General features: G+C 36.6%; 1 protein-coding gene across 1 annotated transcript; it reads left to right on the top strand.

Moving 5' to 3' along the window:
- Positions 1 to 11493: 11493 nt before the first annotated feature.
- On the top strand, positions 11494 to 24877 carry LOC129360401 (solute carrier family 25 member 48-like). The gene is made up of 7 exons (XM_055030599.1): positions 11494 to 11688; positions 14060 to 14103; positions 15346 to 15417; positions 15731 to 15983; positions 17423 to 17710; positions 20751 to 20884; positions 23090 to 24877. Exons 1-7 carry the CDS (start codon positions 11637 to 11639, stop codon positions 23192 to 23194), a joined length of 948 nt encoding a protein of 315 aa, XP_054886574.1. The 5' UTR covers positions 11494 to 11636; the 3' UTR covers positions 23195 to 24877.
- The last annotated feature ends 16 nt before the right edge of the window (positions 24878 to 24893 follow it).

Genomic DNA, 24893 nt, shown 5'->3' with positions numbered 1-24893 from the left:
CACACCTTCACCACAAATAAAACTGTGATTTTACCACTTTCAGCTCCATTAAGCTGAGCTGATGTTTCACCTTGCTGTAACAAGTGATATAAACAATGCTACATTTATCAGTAAAGATGATTGTAACGATCATGGCTTCTGCTCTCATTAATTTGAACAGGCAGGTAGTGAACAGGTGAACAGAAGTTTCCATTAAAGCTTAGCAGGTTTCTGCTAAACTCATTTGTTTCTTCTCTACTGCAAACACTTACTGCCCAGAGCCCTCCTTTTAGACATTTTGATCTTGTGCTAATCCTGCAAGACAAAGATTGGAGATTACCCAATCACACTCTTGTGTAATTTTGCTGAATTTCTGTAAACTATTCCAGCTCCCATTTAAACAGCCAAACACAATGAGGAAAGTTTCGTGTTACTCTATTTTCCAGGAGCCATTATTCTGTGCAGCTGTATAAATCAAAGTCAAGTTTTCTGCCTCCTTTTGAGCTAAAGAAAGAACGAGTCGGGGTGAGATCTCACCTCCTGTTGTCTAACGTAACCCTGCAGAGGCGCCTCTGCTATTCAGTGATCTGCCCATGGTGACTCTTTTCTAACACCGTCTCCAGGTTTAAGGGATTGACATCAGCTGGAAGGGACGAATTCACTGCCACTTCAAACACGCACACACACACACACACCCACACACACACACACACGCACGCGCACACACACACACACACACAGTCCATCTTCTCTGAAGGTGCCACACTTTGAGTCAGGGACATTTTTATCTCTGGATAAGATGATGCTTCTTTCTCCTGTTAATAATATGTTGTTCTGCTGTAAAGCAACTCAAGTCTGTGTGGTCTATATGGTAAAAGAGTAATGAGAAAATTGTTTATTTTGTGGGAACACTTCATCTCAACAACTGCTAAAGGGGATCAATGACACAAAATTCACATTTTGCACAATTATTTTTAAACATTTGGGTATAAACTGCCTCTAAAAACAACCCAAGCACTTAAAATCCTTCAGCTGTCTGTTAAGGCAAAACGTTGATGTTTTTTGGTGTCTGGAAAATAAGGTGTTTCAAAAACCTCCTGATTGTTGAGTCACATTACATCGTTACCAAGTAATCCAAGTGGAGCTCCAACATGTTTGGTCAGCTGGTTTTACAGCTGGGTTTACAGCTGTATTTGCAATACAGTGGCTGCTGGAAAAGACAGATATTTTTCTGTTGATTTATTAAGAAACCACTTCTGCAATCTTATTGGTTGTACAGAAGGCTCCACTTTTGCTTTTCAAAGATGTATGGCTGTATAATTGCACATCTGTTTGTAGCCATTTCCACATGCAATTGTAAATGTTGAGTTGGATCATGGCCAGCAGCAGCTTAATTGGATTCAAAGTGACAGAGTCCCTAAAACAGCTCATTCTGACTATTGATAACTCCTGTTGAAAGGATTTATATAGGTCCGCTTTAAAGTCGACTATTAGTTGAAACCATCTGGCTGCCTAAAGAAAACATTGAACCAAAATGTTTGTGAAAATTTATGTGCTCCTATTCTAGGCTGCAAATTTAAGCATTCATACTTCAGCTTCCTTGGACAATTTACATCTGCAAATATCAGTGAGTTTTAATGGAATTTTATTTAGCAAAATATGAAATAGGGGCAATAATTTTAGTTTCTGGAAATGAAATGCTGGCAGAGACATAACCCAAAAGAGATGCAGCAAAAGTTGTTCTAATAAAGTTTGTTCTTAGGGAAATCAGCATATGTGCATGCCACACTTTTCAGCTTTTCGTCTTATAATACATTTATCAACTACTTCATTGATCTATCAGAGAAAATGGCAGGAAAATGTGTGGAAGTTTGTGATTGTAATGTGACAAGATAATTGAAATTTCAGGGGCTACAGCTGCTTTGTGAAATGCTGCACACAAGAAAGAGTTATGAAAATTAAACCCGGTAAAAATAAAACATTGTTGGTTCTCTTACAGCTGCTGGAAGTCGGAAAAGCTATGGTTGCTGAAAAAGAACCACCCACAGATTTACTCATTACTCTGCTCTCATCAGGATCCAAACAGAATAAAAAATGTTTGAGCTGATTACTGTCTAAAGGTCAATAAAAACAAGTAATTCCAACAAACTGACTATCAGAGAAGTGAATACAATCTCTGTCTTGGCCAAAACGAGCTGGAGAACAAACCTGTGCATCCACCAGCCGAGTGCTGCACATATATCATCATTAAGCTTTCACACACACAGCTGAGCCTCACAACACATTTTAAATGTATTTGTGAGTCGTGTGGTCTGAGTGTTTACTGGCTCACAGATAATCAACTTCGGCCTTTGGATTGCAGACAAGCAGAGTTACAAAATGTAATGTAGAGCTGCAAACCCAGATCCTGTAAACAGTGACTGTTACAGTTTCTGCACCAGGTAAAATAATCAGAATACCTCATTAAGTGACTTGGAGGTTCTAATGCTGCTGCTGTGTTTTCCAGGAGTTTCATTATTTCAAATCTAGTCGATTTCTAATCAATATATTCATTTAATTGTAGTCCCATTTTTCTGCATTGTCTTTGGTAAGAAGATGGTGGGTTGAAATGATTAACAGAATAAATTATGATGAATTGATTATTGAAATCAGCAATTAATTTAGAAGTCAGAGCAGAAATTTAAGCCAAAACTGTACAAAAAACATCTACATTTTGCAAAAAACATCTATTTTATTTGTAAATATGATCTACCTAAAACTCCTCATGGGGCATAATTTTAACTTCAAATTCTGGAAAGAAAAAAACTTATATTAGGCACCTATTGCTATCCAATTATTAGTTGGTTAATAATAATCAATAGATCAGCCCAACACTCCACTGAAGTTAACTGAAGCAGAACTTTTCACAGGCTGATGTTGATCAAATGTTCACTAAAAGAAATTTAGGCAGTAAAATGTTTATGTTCTCATTTAAAGAAGGAATTGAATTCTGTTTGTTTATGTACATATTTTTAAAGTATTTCTAAAGTATAAAATACATATTTTGTACAGTTCATTTAACCATTTAAATGTTTAAATAAAAGCTGTGCAAAATGTGCCATATTTTTCTTATCCATTTAGAAAAATCAATAGAATAATCAGTTTCTAAAATAGTCACTAGCTGCAGCCCTAGTCTGTTGAGAACCAGTTGGTTCACAACTGGTTGCATTAGTTAGTTCTGCATTTCCAGTGCATTGCCCATATCTCTGCAATTTGTATTTTGGACTTTTGGAAAGAATGTCATATCTTTTTCTTAGTGATTTGTGGCCAAAACTTAAATACTGCAAGCGCTGGTTATTTGAAACTGCATCGTTGTTCCAGCCAGCTCCCAGAACTGCGTGTTTCTCAGTTTATAATAATGTTTGATTTCAGCTCTGTGCTCCCACCAGATGCACTCAGTGGTTCAGTGTGTACTCAATCTCCTGTCAAACACTCCCACCTCACCTGCAGGATTTATTGTAGCATAGCAAATTCAAAACCCAGACTGAACCAAATTTTTCTTCTCTGAAGCTTTCCGTGTGAAAAAGTTCTTTCTGCCTACATGCAAAATGTCATTTTCAAGGTTTGAAACGCTGAGAAAATCAAACAAAGTGAGGGGACATGTTGAACATGGAAATATAACATATGGGATCAGGATAAAATCTAAGTAAATAATAGAGTCAACTCAAGCAGAGTCTAATATTTAAAGGAATAATAAGAGGTATATGTTTGAGAAAAATTATCAGCTGGAGGGAAATATAAGCAATGAAGACATAAAGTCGTTTTCTGCCATTTAATGAAAAATGAAAATGTTTCAAATTTCCTCCTTTGATGAGCTGAAAAAGATGCCTCATAACATAATTGGCTCAGCCTCTGCTTATTTGCCTCAAATAGATGATAATGAAGCACTCCAGAAGAAATTCAGTCTGCTAATTTTGTAAAGTGGGAAACAATGTGGGCACCTTGAGCTCTGGTCATTGATGTGAAATCATAACTCCTGTCCTAAAAGGCTCTGATGAGCGAGACGAACGTTAATTCATGTGCTGCAGTGATGTCTTTTGGAGTCTCTCAGCATGACTGGAATCATTTTCCAGTGACTGATCTAATAGTTACAGACACAAAACAGAGTATATGTTTAGCTTGCTTTTAGCATGAATTAGCATTCTGCCAGTGCACCAGGTCTCAATATGTGTTTGCATGGCGTAGCATGCACAGCATAAAAAATAGTAACTTAATCTTCTTAAGATCTTTAGTGTGGAATTGATTTAACTCCTCAACCAAACGCAGTTACAGAGTTTCTTTAAGAAAGTGCAATGGCTCTGAAGTTGTTTTGTGTTTACAGCTTTCAAGTCGGTGTAACTAAATCACAACATGCAAAATGTATTTTAATGTATTTGAGTTGTTTTTGTACCGACTCAAATACGTTAAACCTAAAGTTTTATTGCAACAGAAAATGCAGTGTGTCCAGAAATATACATACTCAGATAAAAGAAATTCAATAAATTTTTTCTTACTGTTTGACATTAATGGTGCAGTATGTAACTTTTATTTTTTTTAATGTTTTTGATGTATTTGTTTTGAAATCGATAATCTGTGAACAGATCGATCTCCTCCTCCATGAGCTCCTATTGCAGTCTGAGGAAATGCACCAAAAACAACCAATCAGAGTCAAGAGACGGGTCTTAACGCTGCCAATCAACCTCATGTTCTTGCTAGAAACAACCTACTGTTACAGGAAAACAATTTATCCGCTGACCGTCTATCAAGACTGAGCATTCATGACAGGCTCTGCTATCAGAAATAAGCAAAGCCTGGCAGCACCACACTGAGCAGCGCCAGACTGAGAGGTGATTAACAGCACTAAGACCCTCCTCCTGGCTCTGATTGGTGGTTTCAAGAAAGCCCCGGCTGGATTGTTTTAATGTCACAGATTTTCTGTCTCATACTATACTGTCATTGTAACAGTTTCAACAAGTATGTAAAAAACACTTTTTTAAAAATGTTACATACTACAGCTTTAAATTAGATTAACCTTTGGATTACCAAAATATATTTTTCTAGCTATTCACTTAAAAAAAAAAAAAAAGAAGTCACTGGAGGAGTTTAAAAAGTTGCAAAATACATCAACAGTTGGCAACAGTGCTTTCCCTCATCCTGGTCTCTCTTGTCTACAACAAAAACCTACCTAAGTCAACCTAACTTACATCACAACTCTGGGATTCACAAATAAAAATAATTCCTCATTGATCTTAAACAGCAAAAGCTTATCCTTATTTAATGATCCCAAATTAAAGAACAAACATATTTGTATGTAATGTTGCTGTGGTTGGTTACAACAAACTTATTGTTTCTCTTAAGTATTTCATCACCTCAGCCTTGTACTTTCAAAACCTCCACAATTCTCCACAGATTTATAATTTTCTCTGCTAATAAAAAATCATTTGGAATAACGTATGCCACCTTTGTGTGTCTATAGCATGTTTTGTCTGTGCTGAGGTTTTAAAAAAACCTCTGAACTGGTTAAATATTGGATTATTTTTAAATTGCTTGTTTCTGTTTTGTTTTGCGACACGCATCATAATTTTAAAACTATATGATCACATATTTTGAATTATTTACTCATTCTGTCCAGCAGCTTAACGCTCGAAAAAGAGGCAGCCAAGACCTTTTGAATGCCCTTTGTGTTTTGTTAAGAGCTCCATCAGCCTCCAAGTAATTCCTCATTTTTGAGTGTCTGCTCTGAGGTCACATTTATTTACCGGAGCTGCTTTAGGAATTCCATCGAAATGCACGAACGCTGCCGTGCAAGGCAAAAAAGGTCGTCCATAATTGAAAGTGTGACATTGAAAAGTCAGGACAGGACAGTAATTAATGCTCCAAACTGGTGTTTAAACATGAACCTATTCTGCCCCCTAGTGTCAGCACCATGTCTCTCATGTCCATCCAGGAGAGGCATGAAGAATTTGAAATGCTCAGCGACGTTTAAATGCAGCTCTAGGAGTTTCTATAAAACATTCCGACCTTTGAACCTTCAAAGTGCTGATTGGTGGAAATGTGAGCACCATGCTTTCTGCACCAAGAGGAAGCCTGGCTTCTAACTTATGTCTCAGATTGATATGAAAAGAACAATTTTTAAAGCTTTACGACTGAAAAAGGCTTATTAATTCTGAATAACTCAGTAAGTATTGTTTAGAATAAAAAACAGAGAGAGTATTTCTAGTATTTAACCCCACACTACAAAAGTACAAACTCTGTTTTTGATCTAGTTTTAGGGCAAATAGTTTAATAACCTCAAAATAAAAATAAAACTGACTTACAAGGAACGTTTTAGCAAGATAATTCCTTAATATTGTTGAAAAAGTAGTATTTCCACTGACACATTCTCTTATAACAAGACATCTTCCATGTTTGAAGTGAAATAATCTGTCAGTGGAACTACTTATTTTTTATTAATAATAAGGAATCATTTACTTGAAATTAGCTTCTATAACTTGCTAAAACTTTACCTGTAAGTCAGTTTGTCTCATTTTCAGTGTATGGAGATATTTGCACTAAAATCTAGGCAAAAAAATACTTGGTAAGATTTAAAGCTTTTTAAAATAACTTCAAGATTTCCCTAAAGGTAATAATTGAAGAGGGTTTACGTTTCTTTAACACAGTCAGACCTCGAGAATAAGTATTGCTGAAGCTAAAAAGCGCCATTCTGACTCGGTTCTGCATGGAGCGTCCAACCACTGTTTGTTGATGACCCCGTTTTATTGAAAGAACAAACTCAACTTCACTGCTGTTATACGTTACTCCTACACATCAGAAACCAATCAGCACTCAGATTCAGCACACACCTCACATCCGCACGCCGGACCCAAACAAGGTCCAGACTGGGTAACCATGTGCTCTTGTTTTGCTGGGATGTTAGCAAGTTCTTACGTTATTATCAACACCTGAACTTTGGGCTCAGTTGATAAAACTGGGCAGGAATCACACTGACTGGTTAATGTGTGTCATCTGAATCTGAACCGCAGTTCTGACAAAATATCATTAGCTTCCTAAAATAATGACCTGTTCTTTCATTCCAAAAGTGATTTTGACCAAAAACAAATCATTCCCTTTTGGTCATTATTTTAGGAAAGTGGTGATATGCAAAATTACATGCAAACTGTAAGAGAATCTTTAACTTTTTGGTTCAATGTAAAACTGAATGTTGTCCTATTTTATGATAAAATCTGGATGTAAATTATTTCATTTTTCTTTAGATAAAAGATGCATGATGATGAAAACGTTCAGTCAAATGACAAACAACTGATGGCAACAGGTGGGGAAAGAGGAGCACAAGTGAGTTGAAGAGAATTAGGGTCGCTATAAATAAAAAATATGACTATAATTTTACAATCTGACTTTAAACACAGAATTTTGACTTTCATCTCAGAGGCAATTTTGAGATTAAAGTCAAATTCTGAGAAAAAAGTGCGATTTTTTTTTTATTGTTTTGTTTTTCAGTGGCTCCAATCCTCCTCCATAAAAATCTTTGCTATTTTTACTGGATAAAATTTCTGAGCGCTTTCTCTTGCATTCAATTTGAGCCGTCAAAAGAAATTATCCAAAATTTTACATATTAAAAGTTTGTTGTCAAAAGCAAACAATTGTGATGGATTTGAGCACCAGAACCATTGAACATTTACACCGACAAAATTTAAAATCTGAATTACACAACTGCTTTGCTTTTTCTTTTAAATTGACTTTTAGAAGTATAGATGTTGTACTATCAAGGTCCATGCAGTCTTCAGATGTTAGGAGATTTTAACCCACAAACGAGTCAGCAGACTCCAAATTAACAGAGGTTAAATGAAATTTGTACAAAGTAGAAACTAATGAACAATAATGAAAAACAGCCCTGTAATCATAAAATATATTATCCACAAATACACATGAAAAGAAGGAGGAAAAATATTAAGATTTCTTAGATAATAAATTTAAAATCTAAGTCCCTATACAATACAATTTCTCTTATTTTGCTCTGCCTAAATACCAAATGTTTTAGGAATGTGTAGCAGATGTGTGACTAAATCTAAATTAATTAACACTTTGAGGCTCATTCTAACAAGTGGATGCATTTTACAAATTAAGCTGAACAAATCATGAATAAAATTTCCAAAGCCAGTATTTCAGGATTTTGCTTTGAGAAGTTAAACTGATGGCTCTGGTATTTTTAGCGTGTCTAACAGAAGAAATAAACTGCATCCCATTGGACTTCTGGATGCAGCTGCTGGTTGGTTCTGACCTGATTGACCCGAGTCAATAATCAGGAGCAGCTCTGTGAAATGTGACACTGAGGAAACGTGAGACGCATCATCAGCAAACTAACGCTCCTTACACACTCTCTGTGCTGCTCATTTGGATAAAATGAACGAATATGTTGAATCATGAAACTAATTACATGCATTATGAAATCACGTAACATAAACAAAAGAGCAAAAGTCTTCTGAGACGATAGAAGTCGGTTTATTTCATTGGTGAGTTAATATTTAGTTGAGATTAGAAAACAAAAGTAAATAGAAAACTTGACTGCTGGATAAACTTTTTGACAGTATATTTTATCTAATCTATATTCTTTAATTTAACCAACTGTTCCTTTAAACTGCAACAGGCTCTTAAACTTAAATAATCCAGACACAAAAATCTAAAACATTCCTACAGTAGAGACTAAAAACATTTCAGGATTTCATATGTTCTTTCAAAGACGCCATGAAACATTGAGAAACTTTTCTAATGCTCCGAATATTTTTACGACTTTCTCCCAGTTTTATGTTGGACAGCTTGTCTTAGAGGCTCTTCAGATGCTATAAATCTCATTTACAGCAGGAATAAATAGTTTGGTTAAAGATTTAATTTGTAGTTGACGTGATGAGCCTGTGAAATTTTAATCATGCGAAACATTTTGCCTAAGATTATTACACTTACTGTTAGGTCTCCCCATTAGTCCAACTGCAATATTGTCACCAGTAACTTTTAAGCAAGAAATAGGAGCTGGTTTTAAGTCAATAATTTACCTAATAATGATAAAAAAGTATTAGTTCCCCTGACAGATTAATTAACTTATAATAGTTGAAAAATGTCTTGTTATAAGTAAAATAAACTAGCACTTTTTTCCATCAATATTAAGGAATTATTAACTTAATACTCTTGCTTAAAATTTGCTTGTAAGTTACTTTCGTCTAATTACAAGTGTACTAAGATATTTGTATGAGAAACTAAACAAAAGTTGAAACAAAAAGTTTCCATAAACTGATTAACATAATAAATTATTTGAGGGTTTCTGATGACATTTTGGTTTCACAACAACTTTGGGTTTTTTTTACACTACTCTCTACCAAAACAGGAGAAACAACTAAAGCGGGTTAAACAGGAAAATTGCCTCATCATTTTAAATCAAATAGCTTTTTAAAAGCTGCCTGGATAGTTATTAGTCCTGCTTTTAGATAGAGAGAGTTAAAAGCCCTGAGGAAAAACAGATAAATCTTGTTTATTTCCAGTTATTCTTTAGAAGTTTTTGCTATCTCAGCCTTATCTCTGTGTTGGGATTTGAGTGAAGGAAAGCTAGGAGTATCCGTCTGTGGTTATCTTAAACATTAACTTTAGCTATTTTATAGAGACTATAAGTTTACAGACCAATTGACCCCTTAAATACCATGCACCACTCTCTAGTTTCAGTAAAACCAGGCAACAACTTTTTGTTTCTAAGAATTTTTCAGCTGGCAAAGAAAATGTCTGGGAAACATTTGTGATAAATTCAACCTGGATACCATTTCTTTATAGGTACTTCAGGAGAATAATCATTTTAAAGTGACTGGAGTCAAAAAAATAGATTTATTGATTGTGATAAAGAGTTATTGGTTGCCATCGGGGACATTAATCAAGATTAGCTTGTATAGATAAAATAAAACTCAGAGTTTTAGCAGAGAAGCTTCAAAACTACAAACTCTGCCTCCAGCAAACTGGAAACGCTGGGAAGCACAGTCCAGTGTGGATGTTATGAATGTGTGGAGTGGTTCTGTGGCATTGTTTTGGGTCAGGGAGTGGTTCTTTAGCTTTGCTTTGGGTCAGGCTGTTCCTGGTTCTAGTTAAATTCCACAGGAATGAATGCATCTAATACTTGTATTCCCTTTCTGGAAGCTAAAGTAGGTTTATGGGTTTAAAGTGAATTTCTAAGGTTTTTAGAATAAAGTGAATGTTGAAATTATTTTTAAAAAACCCACAAGTCAGACTTTTCCCTTAATAGCTGAAGAAATCAATACAAATCCTGTCTGTGTGATAGCTGGAAGGCAAAAACAATAAGAGAACTTCTTTTCCTGTGTGAGCTGTTATGTACCATCTTAGTGAGAGTTTGAACTTCAGAGTGAGTTGGTTTCAGTCTGTTCCCATGGCTGTGTGAGTTTTCTGCAGGTTCACTGGTTTAAATATTAGGTTGGTCTCCTGCTGCTTCCCTCAGCTCCAGGAGGTGACCTGAGAACAGATTTATTAAAGGCTGGAACATATTTCACTGGTTCCTGTAAAAATGTTCAGAGTGTGTCAGACGGCAGACAGTAACCTGGACTGTAGCTTACAGCTGACATTGGTTGTGTGTCGGACTCTGTGTGCCGACTCACTGATATGAACAGTAGATGGTGCTTGTGAAATTCCAGGAATTGGTATCTGTGTTTATGTAGACACAGAAGGAAATCAGCTTCAATTATGAAAACAAGAGCTTTGTGTTTTGATGTATACCTAATGCAACCAGCTGGGCTTCCGATCATAAACAACATTTTACTAAACTCAATTTAATTGTAATATAAGGTTGGATTGTGTTAGAATAGTTTTATTGTCTATTTCTGGGTACAAATTGTATCTGTTTGTCAAGTAAAGAGGCCAATAGATTTTATATTTTAATCAATATTTTTTTATTTCTTGTGTTTTCATGCAGTTATTAATGAACATGTTGTGTATATTCAAGATATAAAATGATATTTATAAATAACCTGTGGGACACAGACTGTCTCCAGATCTTTAAAAAATATATAGGCTATATATCATTTATTGTATTCATTTCATAATATCATCATAAAAACACTGAAAATGCGTTTTTTGAAAATGCATCTTGAAAAAAAAAGTATTTTAATACAGTTAGTTTGAATTTTGCAGTAAGTAATTATAATATTACGTTAAAAAAAATCTGTTCGGGAACTGAAAGAACCGGTTCTTCCAAGTTAGTTAAGGCAAAAGATCCGTATCTCTAAGACAAACTTCCAATTCCATCGTTTTTCACAGAAATACGGTTCTGATATTCTGCTTCTTCCTCCTCATGGCTCATTACCATGAAGGCCTTCCTATTGGCTGCTCGGCTTCAAAACCTCGCCCCTGATTGGGCATTGGCGCTGGGCCTCACACCCACACTTAATCCTGATTGGTTGGCTGCGTAGCGCTGCGTCGCTGTCTCTTTATCAATTCAGACAGCGCCTAAAATATAGTTTTGTTTTTCCCAGAAAGGCGTGAAGTCAGTTGGTTTTTAATGAGAAGCGATGCTCGCCTGTTTTCGCAGATACGGAGGATTTCTGGCGGAGCTTTGATGCGCTGCACTGATGAGCTAAATTTCTGAGTTTAAAAAAATGAGCTCAAAGAATTTTCGTCTGGATGATTTCGTCGCAGGATGGATCGGCGGTGAGAAATAAACTCTTCTGCTTGTTGCGTTGGGTCAGAAACGCTTTGTTCAGTGGAGGAAAACGATGAAGGGAATCATTTTCAAAAAAAATTCTTTCTGTAACCGTGAATTTCTTTGCTAAATTACATTTGAGAGGTAAGATAACCTGCTTCATACACCTGCACAATCTTCCGTTGATGTCCAGCAGCAACTTTAAAGATGGAAAACTACTGCATCCTCATCCTGTAAAAACAAAGGGGGGTCTATACAGGAGTCCTCCTCCTCCCTCCTCCGTTTTCACCACATTGGAAAGCTCTCTCCTTTCCTCCTTTTATCATCAAAAATTAAATAAAGTTGTAATTTTTGCTTATATAAAATAGTTTTCGACTGTGCGTTACTCGTTACGTACAAATTGTTCCTGTTGCTCTGAAATCCGCTTTTAGTAAATGCTTGCAGTGAACGATGTGGCCAGTAGGGGGCCCTACTGCTTACTTTCATACATTGCGTAACCCAAATAGAAAAGTAGGTCTGGATCTGGAATCAAGTGGTTGTTTGTCCAGTAAAAAGAAAGTATTTGGTTTGCCAATCATGTAAAATAAAACTTAATGCAATAATAAAGTTAATTAAATTAATTTTAATCATTTTTGAAAAGTGTTGCATCATATTAATATTATTTTGTATACTACAAACAAAAAAGAGACTAGAAAAAATTTAATGCTGAAAAAATGTGAAGTTAAAAAGTTAATTGGTTTAAATGCAGTAAAATAAATAATCTGCAACTGGAAAAATATCTTGTTCAGATTGGTTGCTTCTGTACTGTGGCAAAAAAATAATTTAAAAAAAGTGTTTCTATTTTATTTACATCACAGTACATCACTTGGCAAATCTGATTTCCTCCATCCAGCACATTTTTAATCTGTAATTCTCAGTGTTACTTAATTTATGGATTTATTAGATTAGATTTCTTTCTTTGAGTGAATTATATGGCTTGTTACTGACACTAACAAGCCAGATTTAAACTTCATTTTTCTTTTGAAATGGGCCCAAAAGAAAAATGTTTCCTGAGAAAAACATGGATACTTTGCTTCCTCTGATCAATTTCACATCTTTCTTACGGATGAAGAAGAGGACATAAATATATAATCTTAAACCAAGCAGATTACAAATTACACTTTCTGCACCTCCTCTGGATTTTCTGATTGCACAAAGTCTTGGAGACATGGACTTAGCTGATTTAAAAAAAATACTCATCAACTCCCACCGGCTCAAGTAATGAAAACTACAGCTGTTGGTGTTAACTTTTTTCGTGCTTCAGATACAATAATGACTGCAGAACTCACTCTGAAGATGTTGAGATTCTCATTTTAAGGGTGTCATTTTGTCAACTTATTAAATACAGAGTTAAAAGCTAAATCATCAAAATGTTATTTAATCTAAACTCATTGCAGTTTTGACACTTTTTGCAAATAAACAACATAATACTTTCTTTGAGTGAATTTGTGTTACTGAGTTATCTTTGGAAGGGAAAACATCCTTGGTGTTTTTCTTGTGTCTAAAAGATGAAAAGTTCTGGTATTTAAGACGTTTCCCATTTTACTGCTAAACTTAAAGTGAGGGCTCCAGTTGGACTGCTCTTTCTTTACAACGCTGCATCTTTCTGAGTTATTTTTAGCTCTTCCAGGGAAACAAAAACACTGGAGTAGATCCACAGGAGACTAACGGATAATTAATGGGTTTGTTCTCTGTGGGATCATATGCACAGCATTGGGAACAGCTTGCTGCATGTGTGGCTGGGCCTCATATTCATACTTTCTGACATACCAACCCGTCAGAGTGATAAAGAAAGGCTTTATCTTCAGATGTCAGCGGCGTCATGTGCAGCATCGGTCCCAGAGCTCAGAAAAGCTCTGAGCACATCAAGCTATTACTCTCAATATAAGAGCTTTATGTTTGAGTCCTAAATATGTTTGCTGGGGCCCACTGGGTTAGCAGAACATGTCATTATCTTGGTCCCAGGGTTGGAAATTTTCCCGTTGAATGGTTTGTTTGCTAACAGTTCTTTTGTGCCGCTGTCTAATAGTCTCCATGTTTTATCTGTAAGACCCAGTAGAGATAAATCCAAATTGCCTGCTCCAACTGACCAGAGCGTACTCTTTATGCAAACCTTTCTGCATATCTCTGAAAGTTTCATCACAAAGCTACCATTCAAATAAAGCAAATTATCAGACCCTTTTTGATGAGAGGGCGTGTTTTTGTCTGAAAAAGTAACTAAACTCTCAGAAAGTTAGCAGGTCGTGTTTTTCTCTCAACAACAAAGTACCTTGTGTTTTCTTCTTCTTCTGGTACATTCTGTATTCACTGCGTCTGTCTGTGTTTTTCTGCTGGCTCCAGGCGCCTCCAGTGTGGTCGTAGGACATCCGCTGGACACAGTGAAGGTAATTAAGACTCAACTTCCCCGTATTTCAATCTTTACAACTGTCTCCTGATTACAGCATGGTAAAAGCCTCTATAAAAACACTACCACATGTTGCTCAATAACTTCTACCTCATTGCACTAAAACCTTTTAGACATGTTGATTTGATTTTATTTATGTGCAGCTACAAAAAGTATGGAGGGGAAAAACAACAATCCTTTCTTCTTTTCAACAAACAGGGTTAACATTTATGCATTTTCAGACAGAGTGACATTTCTCAACATTATAGAAAAGAAAATGGGAGTATTTGTCTCTGACATTTCTGAATAAAAAGGTTTAATGATTTGATTTTAAAAAGTCTGATATTTAACTGAAGAAAGGTGGAAAAGTTCCTACAGTTTGGAAATTAGACTTTCTTCTATAGGAAAGGATGGATGGCTGGCTGGTTGGTTGGTTGGTTGGTTGGTTGGTTGGTTGGTTGGTTGGTTGGTTGGTGGTGGTTGGTTGGTTGGTTGGTTGGTTGGTTGGTTGGTTGGTTGGTTGGTTGGTTGGCTGGCTGGCTGGTTGGTTGGTTGGATGGTTGGTTGGTTGGTTGGTTGGATGGTTGGTTGGTTGGTTGGTTGGTTGGTTGGTTGGTTGGTTGGTTGGTTGGTTGGTTGGTGGATGGTTGGTGATTGGTTGGTTGGTTGGTTGGTTGGTTGGTTGGTTGGTTGGTTGGTTGGTTGGTTGGTTGGTTGGTTGGTTGGTTGGTTGGTTGGTGGATGGTTGGTGGTTGGTTGGTTGGTTGGTTGGTTGGTTGGTTGGTTGGTTGGTTGGTTGGCTGGCTGGTTGGTTGGTTGGTTGGATGGTTGGTTGGTTGGTTGGTTGGTTGGTTGGTTGGTTGGTTGGTTGGTTGGTTGGTTGGTTGGTTGGTTGGTTGGTGATTGGTTGGTTGGTTGGTTGGTTGGTTGGTTGGTTGGTTGGTTGGTTGGTTGGTTGGTTGGTTGGTTGGTTGGTGATTGGTTGGTTGGTTGGTTGGTTGGTTGGATGGTTGGTTGGTTGGTTGGTTGGTTGGTTGGTTGGTTGGTTGGTTGGTTGGTTGGTTGGTGGATGGTTGGATTGGTTGGTTGGATGGTTGGTTGGTTGGTTGGTTGGTTGGTTGGTTGGTGGCTGGCTGGCTGGCTGGCTGGCTGGCTGGCTGGCTGGTTGGTTGGTTGGTTGGTTGGTTGGTTGGTTGGTTGGTTGGTTGGATGCTCCTCTCTAATGGACGTTTTCATCCTCCAGACGCGGCTCCAGGCAGGAAGTGGCTACCAGAACACGCTGCACTGCATCCTCTCCATCTACAGGAAGGAGACGGTAAACACCTGACCTTTGAACTTCTCCCAGCCGCCATTTTAACTGCACGTGACTTCCATCTTAGGGCACATAAATATCTGTTGATTTCCATCATACTCATTACATCGTGACTAGTTATTTTTCTTCCTTTTTTGTCAGTTTTCTCCAGTTTTATTGGTTTACTGTATGTAATTACAGCTCTGTGGACAGCTGTGTTTTGATCCTCAAAACATTTTTTGTTGCCTCTTTCTCTATTTGTTCCACTTATTTTTTGTTTTGTTTAAATGGACCAAAAGTCCTGATTTTTCTCTTCTTTTTTTAATGCGACGCTCAGGTGATGGGGTTCTTTAAGGGCATGTCTTTCCCGCTCGCCAGCATCACTGTCTACAACTCAGTTGTGTTTGGCTTCTTCAGCAACACTCAAAGGCTCATAAGCAAGTATCGCTATGGTGACGGACGGCATCCCTGCGGCATGCTGGACATGACTGTGGCCAGCATGCTGACCGGACTGATCTCAGTGGGGCTCGGCGCTCCAGTGGACCTGGTCAAGATCCGACTGCAAATGCAGACACAAATGGTTCTGGCAGGTAAATCTGTGTGTTTGTTTTTTTCCTGTTTGGAGGTTTTATTTTTCTGTAATTTACTGAGGAAAATGTAAAAACTACTTTTTTTCTTAGCAGCAATCTTGTAAAATTTGCAGACTGGTCCCTTTTTCCTCCAGAAATGTCACTTTCGGTTCCATCAGAGCCGATTTCCAAACTGAACTTGTATAAAATATCCCCCTGTTTTCTTCCTCTTTGAAATATTTTTATTATGTCATGTCCGAGTTTGAATATTAGAGTTTTTTCTGAGGGCATATAAATTTCTTAGTCTCACCATTATCGGGTCTTGCAAGGTCATATCAGACAGTTTGGTCTGCTGTGATCTGTTAAACAGTAAACCAATAAATTCAGGGTTGACGTAGGTCAATTCTTAGATAAAATGGTAGATGAAACATTTATAGCCGCTTCATGGCTTTTACTCCTGACCTTGTCTAGTAGTTTCTCAAAGACACTTTGGCTTTGATTTCTAAAATGTCTTTTATTGTTTTATACTGGTGCAAAGGTCCAAAAAGTTATGTCAAACTTGAGGACGCGGTTTGGACGTCAGCGTCGTGGAACTGATGGTTCTTCGTGGTTAATAAACTCCAGCTTGTTAAAGCAGTAGTGCACAGCTGGTCATGTGGTAAAATGATGTCAGATTTTTAATGGCGACTGTGAAAAAGTGCTGAGGTAACCTGACAAAAAAGTTGTTGAAAACTCTGTAATTGTTTTCAGAGAGAAGCTTGCTGATGTGTTTTGCATTAATATCCTCCTGCAAATGAGCATAATTTAATTTAATCAAATGATCCTGCCTGATCCGGAAGCAGGTAAAAAGTCCAAACTATCCCGATACTCTCTACAAAAACACAAAAGTTACTATTTTCTTGTGCAACTATGTTAGTACACCTGAAATTAGTCAAAAATAACATCCAAGTAACTTTTCAATAAGATATTGGAGCTTGTTTTAAGTCAATTCCTTAATGTTGCTAAAAAAAAATCTACCAGCTCCATATGCAGTTTATTTTACTTATAACATAGGAAGAATGTTTTGTTATAAGTGAAATAATCTGCCAGTGGAACTAGCACATTTTTTCACCATTATTAATGTATTATTTACTTAAACTTCTACATCTCACTGAAAAGTTGCTTGTAAGTTAGTTTGTCTTATTTTAAGTGTATTAAGATTTTTGCACAATAAACTAAATTAAATGGTAAAATGTTGTGTTTTGCAGTGATCACCTTAAAAGAGCTTACATATGTACGTTTTCAGTTATTAAAAAACTGTGGCTTACAGTGAGGTGCTCCATAATCCTAGCTTGCACTTTAAACATCCGACAATATTCGTTAAATCACAAAATAAATAAAATTTCCATTTCTCTTTCTTTGTGCCATCGCAGTCTGCCCCTGTTACTTCTGTTAAACTAATTTAAAAATATATTTTTCAGAGAACCTCCAGCTGGCTGGTAATGTGGCCAACGGCACCAACATCCCGCTTCGCTCCGTTGACATTCCCAACCAGCGGCTCTACAGAGGCCCGATCCACTGCATCAGCAGCATCCTGCAGACCCAGGGCATACTGGGACTCTACAGGGGGGCCGGGGCCATGATCCTGAGGGACGTCCCTGGATACGCACTCTACTTCATCCCTTACGCCGTCTTCTGCGACCTGCTGACCCCTTCCAGCTCCTCCAGCCCTCATCCCTGCTCCATCTGGCTAGCCGGAGGTTTAGCAGGTAAATAGTGGAATCAATACTAACTTTTACTACAAAGATTTGGATTCTGAGTTGTTTATTCACCTCAAGTTGGTTATGAAAGTAGCCCCAAACTAAAAGGTCAAAGGACTAAAAGGTATTTAAAGAAATAAAATTCAATCCAGTTGAATGCAATCAATAAATATTGGTGATAAGTCTAACAAGAGTTTTTTCAAAATTGAAGTATTTTCATTAAGTGAATTTATTTTCAAAACGTGTTGTCTGATCAGTGGAAACCCAACTAAAGTACATAAAATACAACTAATAAGACGTCCAGGTTAAAATGAAATGCAAGTTGTTGCAAAAATTAGACATTTTGTTGGCAAAATGTAAACATTTTGTTCTTAAAAGGTTCAATTGAAGTTGCATTTTCCCTTCACATTGCCATAACCTAACATTTTAAGATATTGTGCCCAGATGGTCTGCAGGATTGCATGGTCTAGCTGCACATTCCTGCTCTTTACATTCAACTTTATAAGCAAGGAGTGTGTTTTGAAAACAACTGAACCAGACTGCAGGGTACGTGGCAGAGAGATTTAAGGACACATGAATGACCGGGTCTCTGATGTTGAAAATAAAATTAAATATTCAAATTATTCACAAAATAGGCTTGATTGCATTAAAACATGTTGATTTTTAAGGATCAGCTGTTGAACGTGTTTTAGTTGATAAAAACAACAACTTGATAACAATAAAAGTAGAAAAACAACAACAAAAAAAGAGCAACGAAAGGGAGTAGGAAGAAGAAGAAAGCTTATTTAATCCTCCTTCACTTTTATTAATTATTACCAATTACCAGTTGATTTTAGGTTCCTGTCTCTTAAACAAACAAGAGACAGGAAACTGTGTATGATGTAAAATATATTCACATTTACAGGCACATTAATGTCACATTATTTGTAGAATAAAGAAATTGCTTATTTTCCAACATCTTAACTTTTATGCATGATTAAATTTTTTGTAGCTTCTGGTTATTATGATTAAGACTGTCCACTTCCAAAAGATTAATATTATGTCCTGCTTTTTTGTTTAGATACTTTGATGAACTTTGGTCGTAATCAAAATGATCAAATGTTGACCATGTATTAGGATTTTAAACCTTTGCATGTCAATTTGATTATATGATGCTAATATTTTACTTTCCATATATCATAGCATTGCTGAACTTGGAAATGTGTCTCTTAAATTAGCTTTGGATATATTACAGAAAAGATTAATTAAGTGACTTTTATGCATCATTTTGTGAAGCATTTCAAATTTCCTACAATCTAAATTTGAAAGCTAAAATGTCCCAGTTTATACCCTCACAGGAATTACAAAATACTGCCACACACTGCAAAAACAGAAATTTTGTGTTTTTGCAGTGCATTTCAGTTTCATTTTTAAGAAAAAAATTTTTTTAGCACAAAACCCCTAAGATTTTCATTATTTATTTCACTTTAGCCAACATTTGCTCTCACATTTGTCAAATGTTACATTTTAGCTCAGTCTTACATCCTGATGCTTTATCGTCTTTTTTCCCTCATGATTCTCTCATAACTCAGAAATCCACATGACTGCAGCCTGTAAGCTTTAAAAGTGCAGTGACCTCCATTTCAAGGGAATGTAGTTCCAAAAAAACAACATATGGAAAGACTGAGCATCTTGAGTCAGAAAAACCCCAAACCCAGATCCATGAAGACGAACGGGTGTCAGCTGACAGCCAATCAGGCGGCTCAGTTGGCGTGTATGCGTGCTGTATGTGCCGAGCAGATAAACGCTGTGTGGTAGCGAAGGATTGCTTCCAGATGCAGCCCGGCCAGCTGCAAACACGTGACACAGTGAGAGCGTAGCAGAGCGGGGGGCTCAGTCAGCTGCTCTGAGTCACTGGGGCCCGAACAGGTTCGCCTTTTAAAGGGGTCCAAGTGAGGCAAAAAACTGGAGCATGGTCTAAATTATGGACAATATGAGAGAAATCAGAAAATACCAGCATTCAAACCCATTAAATGACCAGAACTGCCAGAAAAAGTAAGGCCATGTTGTCGAATCCAATCATGTTTACTGAACTAATCTTAACTACCTTCCTCTTATTCACATTTAAACTTGATCCAAAATGTTTTTCTTAAAGCATTTTGTCGTATTTGAATAAAATTTTGTCTTCAAAGTAGAAAGTAAAATGCCGAGTTCTTTTTTTATTGTTTTTTGCAAACCTCTTCTCAGCCCCCCTTCAAGACAACATTTACAGTCACATGTGAAAGTAGCTGCAAACTGCAGCTGCAACCATACATGTCTGAAAAGCAGAAGGAGAGCCTCCTGCACAACTGACAACAACAAAACACTTGTTTTTTCCTGCAGCTATTGTTAAAGCATCTGACCAAATGTGCTGGAGTCCTGCGTTGCTAGGAAACACCACAGTTTCCATTGAATGTGACTCAACAATCTGCAGGTCTTTGAAATGACTCATTTTCCAAAAAATATTAACTTATTTCTAAAAAAAAAAAACAACTGGGTTGTTTTAAGAAGCAGTTGAGACCCAAATGGAAATATAAAAATATGCAAAATGTGAATTATGCATAATAGATCCCCTTTGAATGACGGAGTTAAACAGGCTGCGTTGCCTGTCGATGCACCTTTCAGCCATCACCTGTCTGGGTGGGGACTAAATAGTCCGCAGCATTCCCTCCTTACGGAACGCTTTACCCTTCAAGACACGAGGAAATCAAAACTGGTGGTGATGCATTTCAAGCTTCTACTTCTGAGGAAGATGCCTCGGACCTGATCCACCCTGAGGAAACCTTGGAGAAGATCTGGGACTTGCTGTGGAGATTATATGTGAAGGATCTCAGAAACACCTCTGGGAAAGGAGGAAGTGATAAAAATCTCTGCTTGAACCCGGCTTCAGATAAGCAGTAGAAAATGACTGAATGAGCATATTCTCTGAATTCCTTGGTGAATTTCTTCCTGTATCAAGCATGTCCTCTGGTTTAACCCAGAGCCGTCAATGTGTTTGTCCTGGAGGTCTGATTTCTCTGCTCTTCCTCAGGGTCCATCTCCTGGGTCACGGCCACTCCAGCTGACGTGGTGAAGAGCCGAATGCAGGCCGACGCCCAGCTGCAGAAGAAGTATAAGGGAGTTTTGCACTGCATCGTCCAAAGCTACAGAGCCGAGGGAGCAGAGGTGAGCAGATGAACCGTAATCATTTAGTAAAACAGTCTTCTCACTGGATTTTCCAAGTATTTTAAATATATTTACACCCCTTGACTTGTTCTCTTAATCTGACAAACTAGAATCTTTGGCATGTATATTCTAATTTATTAAAGATTGTTGTAAATGTAACTTCCTGGTTGAGGTAAAGTTTAAGGGCTGTGAATACTCTACAATATATTTAACAATATTATTAATCTGCAGAATATTTCAGTTTAAGTTTTGTGTCATTAAACTGGGGATAAAACAGCCACCATTTAGTTTTGTATTTGTTCTTTACTACAAACTGCAGGATATGGATATGCTTCAGTTCACATGGAAACATTTAGCATTAATCATTAAACTTGTTATTTCCTGGCCTTTTAATGGTTCATTACACATTAAAATCCCAACTGGAGACAAACTGTGTGTGAATTCCCCTGAAACCTGTTTTCTCCTTTGAACTTCACTTAAAAACAACAACTCTAACTGGAAAACAAGTGACGACTTAAGGAGGCAAATGTTCCAGAAACAGGACATGTTTTGGTGACATTGTGCTGATTGCATGGTGGGGGGTTCATCAGGTGACTGACTGGCTGTAACTGGGCCTCGTTCTTGGCCCGGTCCGCCGCTGAACGCTGCGTCCAGATGTCAGGACTGTTTGTTGTGTCAGTGGAGAGACGTCACCACATCTGTGTTGATAAAAACAGCAGCAGTCATGTGATCAATACCAGAAGATCATTGATGTTCTGAGAAAGTGTACTGGACTGTTTGTGCAGCCTGACGCTCGCTGATCAATGGCTCGGGTTAAAACGGGTCAGAGTCCTGCAAAGTTAAATAACAAATCGCTCTGTATGACCTATTATTTTATCAGCTTAAAATTCTTTTAAGCCGATAAAAGTCGGTTATCTTAGTCCTGCTGTTTGATTTCGGAGCTGATAAAAAGCCATTCAAACTAATCACAAAGCCGGCAAAAGCAAATAAAAACTGTTTAAATTAGGATTTTAAAAGCTAAGGTCACACAAAATAAAGTCATTTCTACTGAGATTAAATTAACCTTAATTAACTTTTCTTTTTTTCACCTTCTTCTGGAGATTAATGACGGCTGCCAGGCAAACTATAAGGTGCATTACTGCCACCAACTGGTCTGAACAGGAAAAATCAAACTAGATTTATCTTTAAAGATAAAACTTTATTGACTTTTTATTTCTGTTATATTATCATAAAAATATGTTGGCCATGATTATGCAAATAATGATGCAACCTTTTTGTATATTTTCCACTTGTTTAAAGTTTATTTTCAGTTCTATGTGGTTTAGCTGATAATTAGCGCTTCTGTTTTTTCATGTTTTATTACATATCAACACATTTCTAAATGGCTTATAAAGTCTTCCTCTATCATTTATTTTCCAATATTTCTGCCAAATTTATTGAGCAAGCTCACTTTCATTAAGGCAAACCTGTTTTTAAACTACAGCAGATAAAATAACTGATTAATATTTAATTGCTAGAATCTGAATTTTCTTTACAAATTTCAAAATGAGAGAAAAATATTCTTTTCAAAAGGCACTTTAATTACTTTTGCATTTGGTAAACTTTTATGTTTTTATCTCACTTCACCATATATTTTATCTCACTTTTTTATATATATATGGCAAATGAATTAATTTCAGATACTGTTCAGCTTTGTTTAATTTGCCCTTTATAATTTAACATTTAGAAAAGATTGACATTTAAGCGACAAATACTGAATGCATGTCAAAGAATAAATTTGTTTTAACGTTCAGGCAGAAAACTGTGTGCAATTCTTGGAGCTTGTTCGTTTTTAGCTGAATTTATAAAACCTACAGCACAGACGAGATAAGCAAGGTGAGCAAATGTCACCTGTGACTATTACCTCGTGATGTAACATAAAAGTTTGCTAGAATGTGTTTAATGGCTTACAAGGAGCTTTTAAGATCTTTTGGTGAAGAGCTGAGTTTAAGGACACTGCTGAGGAAGCTTATAAAAGCTGCAGTGTCTGTCCTTATATTTGCATGTCCATGTCTCACCATTTGCTCATGTAATCGCAAATATGTCTTCATAGAGTGGAAAGAGCATCTATGACTCTCCACCTGAACTATAAGAACCATTGGAAAACCCAAACTCAAAGCTCAAAAAGTAGTTCCTAAAATGAGAACTGTACTGTTTTCTCTGCAGGTTTTCTTCCGGGGAGCTTCAGTGAACGCCATCCGAGGTTTCCCGATGAGCTCCACCATGTTCCTGATGTACGAACTCTCTCTACAGTTCTTCAGGAGTCATTAGGACTGCTGGGAGTCCAGAAACGCTCGGCCAGAAGCCCAGCGAACCGAAGCCAGTTTGCTTTAGACGAGAGATTGTGAGCACTTTATAATGGCTGAGAGTCAGCAGCTTTTAGTCAAATGTTTTAGGTATGAGCCAGAATTGATCTTTTTTATCACAGTTAAGTTACTTTAAAAGTGACGTCTTACTGTTTAATAATCTGAATCTGATAATTCAGATCACCAAAGTCATGCATGTGTTCCTGTGCAGATTTCTGCTTTAACATTTTAATTTGACGAAACACACACACAGGTGTTAAAGAAGACAGATATAATACTCTAGATATGCTAAGGAACGTTTCTCAAAGTGTTTCTTAAAATGATTTTTAATTATTTCTTAATAGATTTGTTGCAAATGTGATACTGTTATGTTTAAATAATCGATGAATGAGCGGCTGTAAAAGCAAAGAAAAGAAATTGCACAAAGAATTGTTGCACAATTTAGTATTATTATTATTAAGGGATGATAAAAATACATCTATGGAGGTAATGTGTCGCCTGAAGGTCTTTGAGAAAGATTAATTGGTCGCATAAACTGAAGCATAGGACACATTAGTTTTGCCTCGTTGAATAAACTTGTTCAATAAGTTTGATTAAAAAGTGTCAAAAGGTAAAAATGAAGGAAAAACTGCAAAAGATTGTATAGGACCATCCATGTGGCTTTTACTTTTATCCAGTAATTTTATGAGTTCAGCTGTTCTGTGGAAATTTTCCGCTATTTGAAGCACAATTACACTTTATGACCAAATGTTCTTTATTCTCATAAGAGAAATCTGATATTTCAATTCATGTTTTAATTGCGTTTTAGCTCTTTTTAGGTTGCAACGTAAAAGTAAACTGACAGATGGATAACTTAGGTGTCAACAAAACCTTTTCTTGCCAAGAAAAGAAAGCAGTGTTCCTTGAAGATGGTAAAGTCTGTTATGGATCAGTCCTGCAGCTGAATCTGAGCTGAGTTTACACATCTGTTGCTTTTTTTTAATGATGCCACGTGTTCGTGTCTGTGGGGCAAATTACAAGCACATACTGGTTTTTATTGCAGTGTTACATGGCATTCATGTGATGATCTGTTGGATAAAAATACGGCAGGCAAAAAGATCTGAAAATATCATTTTAGTGACATTATGTAAGTTAGACATGCAGGTACTGAGACATGTGAATTTTCTTAATGAATCTTGATTAATAACTGATTTAATTGGGATTTTTTTTAGAATTAAAGGGTTGAGGTGCAATTTTTAGAAATCACTGGGAAAAATATATATATTTTTAATGTATGTGACATTTTTAATACATTGTGATTATCAAACTCAATATTGTGATAATGTCTATTTCTACTTGTATTTGTTTCTTATATTAAGAAAAGTGAATTTTACTTCAGTTAATTTAAACTTTCTAATAACTTTTCTGATGTAACTGAGCCACAGTGGCACATTTGCATTGTTTTAAGTTTATTCTGCAGCAGATCGACACAATTCAGCCACTAAATTAACATCACCATCACAGAAGGAAACTCAAATGGAAATATTAACATTTTGCATAGCTTTATGCTGATGTAAATAAGTGTAAATATGTTTCACTGCTTTGGTGGATATTGAAAAGCCTGAAGTGTCTTATTGTACTTAAATAAATCTTTATGAGCCTCGTTTCAGTTCTGAATATTCTTC

This window comes from Poeciliopsis prolifica, unplaced genomic scaffold (assembly GCF_027474105.1).
Source record: "Poeciliopsis prolifica strain line A6 unplaced genomic scaffold, Auburn_PproV2 SCAFFOLD006, whole genome shotgun sequence".
Taxonomy (NCBI): domain Eukaryota; kingdom Metazoa; phylum Chordata; class Actinopteri; order Cyprinodontiformes; family Poeciliidae; genus Poeciliopsis; species Poeciliopsis prolifica.
This window is presented reverse-complemented; position numbering and strand designations above follow the sequence as displayed.

Coding starts and splice junctions, on each gene's coding strand:
- LOC129360401 (XM_055030599.1), top strand. CDS start 11,637: ATGAGCTCAAAGAATTTTCGTCTGGATGATTTCGTCGCAGGATGGATC. Junction 14,104..15,345: donor ATCCGCTGGACACAGTGAAG/GTAATTAAGACT, acceptor TTCATCCTCCAG/ACGCGGCTCCAGGCAGGAAG. Junction 15,984..17,422: donor GACACAAATGGTTCTGGCAG/GTAAATCTGTGT, acceptor TATATTTTTCAG/AGAACCTCCAGCTGGCTGGT.